Source organism: Perna viridis, chromosome 9, assembly GCF_037379345.1.
Source record: "Perna viridis isolate PV_CMFRI_1.1 ecotype Kerala chromosome 9, ASM3737934v1, whole genome shotgun sequence".
Classification (NCBI taxonomy): domain Eukaryota; kingdom Metazoa; phylum Mollusca; class Bivalvia; order Mytilida; family Mytilidae; genus Perna; species Perna viridis.
This window is the reverse complement of record NC_142453.1, coordinates 42,535,492-42,547,473: the sequence shown is the minus strand read 5'-3', so window position 1 is coordinate 42,547,473 and position 11,982 is coordinate 42,535,492. Positions and strand designations below refer to the sequence as shown.

The window sequence follows — 11,982 nt, the reverse complement described above, 5'->3', positions numbered from 1 at the left end:
AAAAAAGGGATAAATGATACCATCTCCAGGGTAACTATTATTCGGCAATTCGTTATGTCGGAATGTGTAGAATAGTGAATGTAAACTATTACGAGTTAAAAAGAATTTATTAGTTGCTATAAACAGATAGTTAAATTAGTTAAAACAAGAAGCTTTAAATGAAAAGTGATATTATTGTCATGATTAATTGTTGCATGATATTCTTAAAAAGTGAACAATCTGTTTATATGGTATCTAGCTTTGCATTTAGAATAGTACAGTCATATAATAAATTCATGGCATTTACATTTAATGTCATATTCAGTGCATAAACTAAGTTTCTCGAACTTCTTATATTTTTTTCTTGACAAAATTTTATTAAAAGTTCTTGTATAACAACAATTATCAGATAATATGATAATCTGTTCATTTGAGATCTACATTTATTTACCTTCATTTCTATTGAGCATAAAATCAATTTTACCCTGTAAATATATGATAACGTCATTACATATCATTGCATGTGTACCTATACATAACATATCTACCTTTATTGTTAACTATGAGTTTTGTTTGGGATCGGAGTTAAATGTTTTGGCTTTATTTTAGGAACGGGAATACCCGATACTAACAAGTTTATAAGAGTGGAATTAACATTATTTCGTGTAAAATAATGTTTATACACACTAAAGTGACTCCTAAGCTGATAAAATCAAAATGGATGAACATATGGAAAGAACTGCTCAGCAATTCGGACGATACTTGAGGCGTTATGGAGATGACTTGAATGAAAGAGCAGAACAGCGACAGAACTCTTCATTTGTGTTATTTATTGTTGAGATCGTACACAAAACGTCTGAACAAGTTCTATATATGGCTGGCATTTTTGCAGAAGTCTTGAAATACGCATGAAAGTGGAACCAATGAAAAATTACATTCACTAAACTGAGGCAAGAGTGTATTCTAGAAATAATGGTTATCATTGAAACAGAAGACTTGTAATTATTGTTCTTAAAAATGGATACGTCACAAACAATTGCTTCCGCTTCATCTCAGTGACTCGGAAATCTGACCACATTACACGGATAACAAATATAGTTTATTCTTATAGATCAAGTGCTTCCAAACCGATAAAGACGGCTTTGTAAACGAAAGAAATAAGAAAAAATAAACGGACTTGCCAGTAGCTGATGACACTTAATATACTGTCACAAAATAATAATGGAGATATTATATTGCACTTCTCAAAAAAGAGTTCAACGCAAATTACGATTGGTTTTGCAATCATATTGAAGAAAAACCTTTAGCTACGTTAGTATGACATTTACTGTTCAATATTGTTCTTGTTAACTAAGTTATTATTGTATTCCAAATGATCTCATTAAAGTAGCAGGTATGTGTTCTATCTATGTGTTCTAAAAGACATATTGTCCAACTGCATGTAGTGCACTTGTTGGAATGATGTGATATATGGTGTACCGTACTGGTCATATTTTGATGTTTTTATTAATGCTGTAAACGATCAACTTCAGTCATACTATGTTTTTGTTGACTATATATACATATGTGTGTGAGTGTACCTCGCTTTGTTATTTATTATATAAAATTATTGAAAGTTTTTATTTTCTCACTTAAATGGTTGTCTGAAAAAATAAGAGGTTAATAAAAATATCGGAGGTACCAAAGAAAACGGGGAATAACAAGGAAAGTATATCCATGGGAAGGGCAGCATGAACCTCAGCAAAAACGAGGTATAAACTCAAGTACAATTCATATCTTAACAACTTAACAACAGCGACTGTAAATAAAAGAAAAAGTAAAATGGAAGGGCAATCTGATCAGCGAACTACAATGTACGTGTGTTCATATATGTACAGAGTAACTGCACAGAAAGAGTAATCCAAGGAACCAAGATTCTAGCGGAAATCAAAAGAATGAAATCCAGGTACCAGACGTGAAAAACTGACAAACACAACAAATGAATCAAAGAACATGAAATAATCAAAACAATACATACAAGGTAACAAAAATAAATGAGAAACTCAGAATCCACTAAAAGCGGAGCATGGACCAGGTGCACTGGTAGGGTAAGCGTCCTCTGCTTTTCTAGACAAATCAGCTTTTATGGTGAAGATGGATACACCGAGTTCATGAAGACGACCCTAATTTTCTGTAGTGATTACTTTAATCTTGTAGTAACATAACCCAGTTCGTGAACCCCAGTTGTAAGAAGTCTAGCGCGATAAAAACATCTGTGTACTTACGGCAAGCTCTGGCATAACATATAAGTTATGATATGAAAACTCCACACCCAGGTTTTGAAGGGATGTGGCCATAGACGAAAGGAAAGTTGACGATACGGAACAAAAAGTCATCGCTTTTGTCGTATAGTTTGGTCGATAGTTTTACTTTCCCATCGATCTCTTAGTGTAGATCAGGATATGGGGCTGACTTTACACTGTCTGTAGTATCCTTTATCTCAAGTTCTTTTGGGTAGACACGATGTATAAAATCCCCAAAACTAGGATTGTTCAAAGATAATACGTCATCCATATAGCGGAAACTGAGATAAAAGGATGTAGCTAAACGATATTCCTTCTTTCCTTTGGATAAGATCAGCTTTAAAGCCAGCCTGATAAGAGTGAACGAATATGTCAGCAAGTAGAAGAGTGCACCTAAAAGACACCCTAATCTATAGGCGCAACCTTGGCATACGCATATACATTAATTCAAAAGAAAATTCAATTTAGAAATTAGACTCTACAAATCAGGAGGTTTCACGAAAAAACACTTCCTACAGTCCCTGTATTGGATAAACTTCCCACTTGCCCCATGCCCCATTCCCCATAGCCCACCCCCATGGCCCCATCCCCCATTGCTCCATTACCTTATTCCCTTTAGCCCTATTCCCCATCGCTCCATCCCCCATTGCATCGACTTATTTCCCGTTGTCAAATGCCTTTCCCTTAATCTTTTTTGGAATTCGGCGCTGGAGATATTTTTTGTTTTGACCACCACCGAATCCCTTAAAATGCCCTATATGTCGTATTCGGGAAAATTCGACCTCCCCTCAAACCGGGACGGATTGCGCCGACAACAGCACGCCAAGGATCCAGGATGGTAAATGATTCGAAAGTAGACATATTTTGCTATGTAAGTTTATCAATTTGAATACCGAAGTCCACCTTATTCGTTAGCTACAGCGCGTTTTTCTCGGACGACCGCTTCAAATTGTCTGGTCGTCTGAATATAGCTGGCTGAAATATTGCTGCTCGGACGTTAAACCCCAACAAACAAACAAACAAACAAACAAACAAATTGTCTGGAGGCCGCCATCTTTGTTTGTATTTAAAACTGATCATGTGACAAACATTGTCGTAATTTAAATATTATAGTCTGTTTCATTACGGGAGTTTTCTCCTACCAAGGCGACCGAGTTTGGAAAATGGATTTTTCGCATTAAACAACGGCATATGAAGGATTATAACATTTTAATGTTTCGAACTTAATTCTACAAAGGAGAAAAAGAGGCGACATCATGACTTTTTTTTAATTATGAAGTGAAAAAAGAAGTGTCCATATATATTAAATGAAGTCATTTCCACATGAAATGAAAAACAAATCATGTAATAAGGTGTTCAATATTTATATATAGATGACAATCATGTTCTTGCTCAAGGTAAAAAGTATTATTAAATAAAAGTAAGATATAATAGGTAATGTCTACGAAAACATTGTTTTCTGTCTGTTCAGAAAAAAAGTCTGTATCTTTTGATTCTAAAACTTTACATAAAAAAGTAGGAACTCCTACTTACACATGAATAAAATCAAGGAACAGAATATTTGACATAAAGAAATATCTTCATGGAAGGAATATTGGTAACTACGTATATACCAGAACTTGAAATAAAATCTGCATGTAGAATTGTTTTACCACTCCAATCTCTAAATCAAAACTATCTATTCCAGTCTTGATCTGTCCACATATACATCTGTATGCTCTCTTTTCTATTGCTCAACATCTCTCCAATTTCCCCACACCCTCTCATATGTTTATAATCCATCCATTAATATGTTAAAAAGTAACAAATAATTTATGATAAAATGGTCCCAAAGCTGTTACTACATACTATTGGATAAATATGGAAAATTTTGTGGATAATGGGGAACATAGATATGTAAAGTAAAAGAAATTAGACCTGCATATGGGATACATTTTTGGCTTTAAATACCAATACCTAAGCAGGAAAAGTTTTACACCTTTTGCAAGATAATTTAAACCATCTTCTTTTCAAACACTTTGTTAATTTTTCTTAACAAACAAGCATATTTCAACGGTGATTATAGGTATACACTGACATTGCAATATAACATCTGTATCATATTTATTTTTAGGTACAGGTAACATAATTAACAAGTGTCTTAAAATTTAAATGAATCAATAAACCAATGCAAAACATACATAAACACATTTTTGTACATAAAGGCTTAAATCAAAATGATGTTAGTTTACCACTAACCAAAGGGACAAACATGTTTCATCAATTTCTTTAGGCTAACAAAAGATTTTAAACACAGATAATGATTGCTTTAAATAAATAAATTGCATTCTGATTTGTAATTAAAATAGTTAAGAGGCTGAAAAAGGGCAATAACTAACATTTTAATTTTAGCCTAAAAATAAAGTTCATCACTCATATCACTTATGACTTACAACAGCGTCTGATTTTGTCTAACCCTCCCTAGGGATAAACTAAGTAAGTTCTCTTTCCCGACAAGTTTCACAAATGTTTTTAAGTCTTTTGACATGTCAAGTTTATTTCTTTTAATGAGGTCTTTTTCGTGCATCTCTAAAGATTGGGTAAAGATCCTGACTTTACCCATGCTGCCAACCATCTGGCTGTGGTGGGTAACTGTTTCATCAGTTTTATTGCCCATGGCATCTTTCAGTGATTCTAAAAAGAATGACAAAGGTTCAAGAAACAAAGGCAAATTCTGTGGAGTGCATGTACATGTGCTTGTAAGCAAATATTTTATATTGTGTTCAGAGTAAAAGCATCTAAGTTACAGTGTCCATGACTTTTTCCACCAAAAATCAGTAGGAAACAGAAAATAACACTATAACATCCATAATAACAGGAATAAAAATTTATGAGTTCCTTTAACAAATGAACTATTCCATCATTTTATACTAAAACAGTTAAATCTACTTTGTTAAGGTTGTTCGCATACCTTTAAATTCTTTATTTGTAAATTCATTCACTAAGTCCGCCGGTAAACTTTGACCAGGACCCCAGCTATATTGACTGTTCTATTCCATATTTAATCATATTTAAGTCTTTCAGGTAGCCATCCTGCTACATCTGAAAATGAAGGAAAATTAGTACAAATTACTTTGTCTTTGTCATTAAGAAAGCTGAAGTAACAAATTGATATTCATTTGCAAGTACATGTTATTGAAATTGAATGATATCCTACCTGCCAACAATCTGTATCCCAACAAAACATACTTGGGATGATGTCTGTTATGGAAGAGGGGCATGTCAAACCTCCAATGGTTCATCATAGCATTTCTATCATTTTCTCTTACTGCATCTCTTCGTACCAAGTCCATTGCACCACAGAAAGTCAAACTGGTGACATAATTGTACTTGAAGTCGTCTTTTGCACTGTTGTCTGATTTTCCCTATTTTCCCTCTTTACAGTTTGTGCAGAACCATTTGCCACCCAAGAACATTGGGTCATTTTCAGTATAGAATTTTATATTATCTTATATTAACAGCATGTTATCCTATTCAATATCAGCTGTATCTGAATTATAACAGCTTGAGTCATCTCAGTGACATATAAACAGGACGAAAAAAGAAAAAAAAACATCAAATCAAACAACTTGAAACAAAATGTAAAACAAGCAAGCATCTCAACAACATACATGTAACATTTATAACAACAGATTGTTTAAATTGTAGGTTCATGTATTGTTATAAAAAATAACTTTCATCTATTTCATTTTTATACTGACAGCGTGTATAAGCAATTGTTTCTTTTAAATAATTAATGAAAGTATAGTTTTTTTCATGTATCAATCATGTAACAAAACATACGTGGAACTCTTTTCCACCCTACACACTGCATGTGAAATCATTCTTGTGGGCAACTTGGATTGTCACATGCAATCATTGATTCACTGTCTCCCATGTCAACATTACAACAATATGTATAAGTCACCCTCCTTCTACACTCCGTGGGACAATAGAAATCATCATCAGGTACCTCATCCTCATCCATTTCAAGGCACTCCAGATGGAACCAGTTGTTCCCAGGACACCTGAATCCCGTACACTCTATCATTGGTGCTTCATCACCTAGATCTACAATAAGACAGAGGAGGACAAATCAAATTTCATGATTGATTCAAAATCTGATGATGGCTGACTTTATCACTTATTGAAGGATTGTTCATTGGGAGGAACAATATGACACTTCTAAATATTTGTTCTCCTGTACAACGCATAAATTAATTTTGTATTCTATATTTGGTGGACTGTACTGTTTACAACTGATTAAAGAATAGACCATGAATTAATGTAAAACAATTTTAAAATATGTCATGAAGTTGTTAAGATAGTCACCGTCTTTGCAGTTACAAATACTGTTGTCTGTGGGCAGGTAACTAGTATCTTCTAATATATTTGTGTAGTCCACATTAAGCCAGAATAGGCCCACAACCTTTTTAGCCACAGTTTCTAAGTAAGCATGCCTGTCTACAATAGCAGTCAGACCAATAGGGTTATTATCGATCGTATCCATGGATAAAACTTTCCTAGCAGTCAAAATAGTGTACCCATATGTAACAAATCTCTGAAATTCTGAAGCGTGGTTAAAAGCCTCACCAATATCTTTCTATACAGACCTGTGACAGAATACAGTTTTAAGTGTCCCTTTATCTATGGCTGAACTGCCACTAAAGAATGTGTCCCTAATATTCTAAAATGAGATATGCATGAGAAATAAAATAACATATCATATGACACGATATACTGGTATGTGTAATAAGCTTATTCTTTAGATGTACAATTGATTATGATACCATGCACAAATTAAATGTCGCAAATGAAAGTGCTCCCTATCTCCTAAATGCATCTAGCTAGCAAAATAAATCTCTACCTTGCTTTTGGATAACCAGGTTTTATATTACAAAAAATAGTTATGTCACACACAACCTCTTTTTAGGGTGTCCAGAATATACAAAATAAATTATTACTGCCTGCACAAAATTAAAGCTTTATAAATTATAGATCATAATAGATTTTTATCAAACCATGTGATAAAGCCATGCTTTTTTTCTCAGTATAGGTTAGGAATCCACCCACCAAATATGAAAATTTCTGGATTTGCAAAGGTTGAGTTCTGGTGTTATACACTAATAACCATATTTTCATGTACTATACCACTTTTTGTAGCTTGTAAAAAATACCGGTAGTTTGAAAATCATTCCAAATGACAAGAAGCAATGTCCCTCTCCACAATTGATATCAATGACATTTTTAATTTTGGCCTCCTATGATTATAATTTCTTACAGTTGAGTTATGTTTTCCAGTTAAGTAAAATATTTACTCACAAAATTGCTTTCTTGAGAAGATTCTCTCCAATGTTGGTGCCTGATATGATTTATCACAATAGAGAAGTTGTCTTTAAAAAATGGCACTTCTTCCAAAATAATTTTAGAAACAATTATTGTCATTCTTTCCTTAATTTCTGCCAGATCGTTTTCCTTGCAATGAAATTATATATTGGTATATCAGCAGCCAACGTTACAGTTCTGTCATCCAGGTGACTGGCGAATACTCTATTCTCCAATGCTTGACTAAGTGCCCAAAGCAACATCTTATTCTGTCTCTCAGAACTTTGATGTGCAGCCTTTACCATTTTCCAACATTGTCCCATACCAGTGTATATCCTGGAGATAACTTGTCAGAAGTAAATTGTCCTTAATGAAATATAATTCTTCGGCAAGTGTTTTTTAGTGGAAGAACTACAATGTATGTACAGAGGTGAAGTAATATATCTTATTACATACATTGTTATCACAAACCATTACTTTTAATAATAAACATACCAGTGGACATGGAAACATCTGCTGATGTCGTATTACTGGAATCATCTGCAGCTTGAGTATCTGCTACACTCTCTGATGTTAAAAATTGATTGCATTTCACAGATTCCAGAACTAGTTTCAGTTCCATTGTTTATTTCTTCTTCTTCCTCCGTGATAAAGCCATCTGTATCATCTTCTGCCCCTTCAGGCGGTTTTATGTCTGACCCCACTGCATCCTTCACAAAATAATATGAACGCATATTTAGCCTATAAAATCTGTCAAGATGTAAGACTACATGATTATCGCCGTCCACATAAAGACCTGACAAATAATTTCTTGACTTGAGTCTTTGACTATTTCATTAAACCATTTCTTATTATTTGTGTATTTCTATGGTGTTAACCTTCTATAAATTTAAGATGTATAATGAAATTTAGACTAGTACTTTTTCCTGAAACACAAATCCTAATCCAATAATTTGTCTGGCCTTAAAAATCTACTTGTCTTGATAAACTTAAAATTTACCTGCACATTGCGTCTCCATTGTAACACACCATTATCTGCTAGCACTTTTATGTTGGACAGCAGTTTCTGAGCAGTCGGATAACTGGTGCATAGTCCAAGTTTGTTTAAATGATAAAACAACTGAAATAAAGACAGTGACATAGAGATTGGAAGAAATATTATTCACAGTGTTCGCATTCTCTCCACATATTTAATCATAACCATTCTTGATGATTAACTTTTAAATCATCCTCGCTGGAGATTGTTCTTCATTCCAAATCATTTCTTCTAAAAAAGATGGTACACCTAGATACAAATATATAGTTCTTGGTAGAGATTCCTCATACTTTGTAAGAAATAATTCCAAATCATCTTCCACATATACAGAGGAAGATATTTACAAAACGCTGGAATTTTTTATCGACAACATATTTGTCTAGTGTGGTGGACGTGTTTTTCAACAAACGGTCGACATTCCAATGGGAACAAACTGTGCTCCTTTACTTGCTGACCTTTTCCTTCACTCTTATGAGGCTGACTTTATAGCTGATTTGACCAGAAAGAAAGAATATCGTTTGGCTAGATCCTTCTATCTCAGTTTCCGCTATATAGATGACGTATTATCTTCAAACAATCCTAATTTCGGGGATTTGATACATCATATCTACCCAAAAGAACTTGAGATAAAGGATACTACAGACAGTGTGAAGTCAGCCTCATATATTGACCTACACTTTGAAATCGATGGTGAAGGAAAACTACTGACCAAACTTTACGACAAACGTGATGATTTTTCATTCAGAATTGTCAACCTTCCTTTCATCTGTGGAAACATTCCTTCAGCACCTGCGTATGGAGTGTTCATATCACAACTCATACGTTATGCCAGAGCTTGCCGAAACTACACAGACTTTTTGTATCGCACTAGAACTATAACAAATAGGCTTCTGGAACAGGGTTATGTTGCTACAAGATTGAAGTCATCACTACAGAAGTTTTATAGTCGTCATCGTGAACTCGTGGATCGTTATGGTGTATCCATCTGCACCATGAAAACTGATTTATTCAACGGGTCAGAGTTTTCCTTTCCTCGTTTGTTTACCCCGGACTTGACTTTTTATGAGCAACTCGGCGAGGGTTTCTAGAAAAGCAGAGGACGCTTACCCTACCGGTGCACCTGGTCTATGCTCCCATTTTTAGTGGAGTCCGAGTTGCTCATTTGCTATTGTTACTTTGTATGTATGATTTTAATTACTTTATGTTCTTTGTAGTGTATGTCTGTTTTTCATGTCTGGTCTTTGTCCCTGGATTACATTCTTTTGATTACCGCTATAAACTAGGTTCTCCTGATTACTCTTTCTAAAAGATATATCCGTATTTTCCCGCCAATTATTGAATGACCTTAAATATTGAACACCTGTACTTACCTTCATCTGTGCACCGCACCTCCATAGATATAGTGTTTGCATGCCCTGAACAAATTTTGCTATGTGTGGAGCCCTCGGATTCACCAGCATTGCCGAAGAAAGAGCGATAGCCGGGGTCAATGCTTTGTCTTTGGCCATGCAGAAGTCATCAATATTATACAAACAGAAAATCACACATGTACATTGACTAGGCGTTGAAACAAATTAAATGTATATATAATAACAAACATAAATATTATTATTGAAAACCAACAAGCACTACTGTTATGAAGAGAGGTCTTCAAATGAATACTAGTAAACAACTTTGCCATTAGCATTAGCTGAAATTAAGTACTTACCCGATCAAAGTCTTTTCATTTCCCTCTGTTGTGGCTGCTTATTCAGGACACATTCTTTGTCTTTCAACATAGACCTCACACCTTTTCTAATATGTAGCTAGCTGCATAATGTATTCCACAGCTATTCTGGCACCCGCAAGTTGTTGTAAAGATAGGTGAAAGCTTTCTTATACTCATAATGTTCAATGCATCTTGCTGCATAACCAACTGATATTGTAGGCTGTTATAAAAAACAAAATGAATAAAATCTTTAAATACAACTTATTTTCTAACTGTTTAGTGGAACCTTCATACACCTCACACGTAAATCTTTAACAACTTTAATTAAAGGTCAATGCTAAAAAACTGATCGCAGTTGGGGAGTTTATTGGAATTTAACTTAACTCATTCACTTAATACACATCGTATAGTTGTACAAAGTTTCGTGTAATGCACGTGTGTACTGCGTCCGCCATAAACAGTACCTAAACTTACATATGTCTCTGGTTTATACCAAATATCTGAATATATACATGTATTGTATGTCTCCGAATAAACCTTATTGCAAGAATTAAATTTTCATTAACTTTTCTATCTGCAAATGCTAGAACATAACTTTCCCAAGCCTTTTGTAGATTGAGGCTTCCTCCACTTTCTTGGAGTGGTGCCCGATGGTCTGTATATCTTAATTTTCCTTGGCGTTTTCACTGGCGTTCCCAGTGGTCTTTTCTCGCTCATTTTAACGGCATACAGTTTATCGATAGAATGAACACTGCACGGATCCGTAGGATGAATCCATTTCATTGCGGAGTGTTTCAAGTAATGCAATATCGCTGTATTGCAATAGTATTGAAATCGGTGTTTCTGATTTTAAGTTTTGATGTTTGCATTTAACAACAACATATTGTTTTATTCTATTTAATTTTTGAGACCTTTACTTGGTTTGTTTCCCACCCCTCGGTATGAATGGTTCATTCCTCGCCGATTGAGGAGTCCAATGAGACCATACGATGGAAGAAAAGGATTTATGTGAGTATTTTGAAAGTTCGAAATCTTTCTACCAGCTTGAATTTAGTTTATAGACCGAACAATTGAATGTTCTATTGGCAATATTGAATGGACAGAATGTATTTGCTGTATTGCCAACTGGGCATGGAAAGACGATGTGTTTTCGCTCAATGTTGTTGGTTAAGGTAGTTATAATTTTCATTTTAAAATATTTTTCTTCGTCTTCAGTCAGAATTTGTGGCAACTGACAAATTTAGTTGATACACTTATTATCTGACAGTGTGTACTATTTACTGAATAAACTAATTATCTGTGTCCTATTTGCATTTCATTGAGTGAATTTGGAATTGGAAGGTCGATAAACCACTCGGTAAACCGAAGACGAAAATAATTCATGTTTATGGTTATTTAATCACATGGCCGCAATATATTTCTGTTTTTCCCAAAAAGGCCACCACATTACGTACTCCCTCCTCTCGAAATTAAAAGTGTCATTGTATATCCAAATATCAGTATACTGTAATTTTTAGATGGATTGGATCATAAATCACATCGCCATTGTGATTTTCCCTTTAAAAGCTTTAATGCGTGACCAGGTTGTTCAGCGTGGAAGCTATGGGATTCGAGCTGTATCTGTAGATCCAGAA

The 11,982-nt window shown here is 34.4% G+C and overlaps 1 protein-coding gene across 1 annotated transcript; it reads right to left on the bottom strand.

Annotated features, from left to right (window-relative positions):
• Positions 1 to 3,511: 3,511 nt before the first annotated feature.
• Positions 3,512 to 6,949, bottom strand: LOC148608611 (uncharacterized). Its single transcript, XM_088543608.1, is given in 6 exon segments — positions 3,512 to 4,934; positions 5,212 to 5,280; positions 5,283 to 5,342; positions 5,458 to 5,655; positions 6,135 to 6,350; positions 6,893 to 6,949. Coding segments are annotated over 5 exon segments (768 nt in total). The 5' UTR covers positions 6,331 to 6,350; positions 6,893 to 6,949; the 3' UTR covers positions 3,512 to 4,689.
• Between the last annotated feature and the right edge of the window lie 5,033 nt (positions 6,950 to 11,982).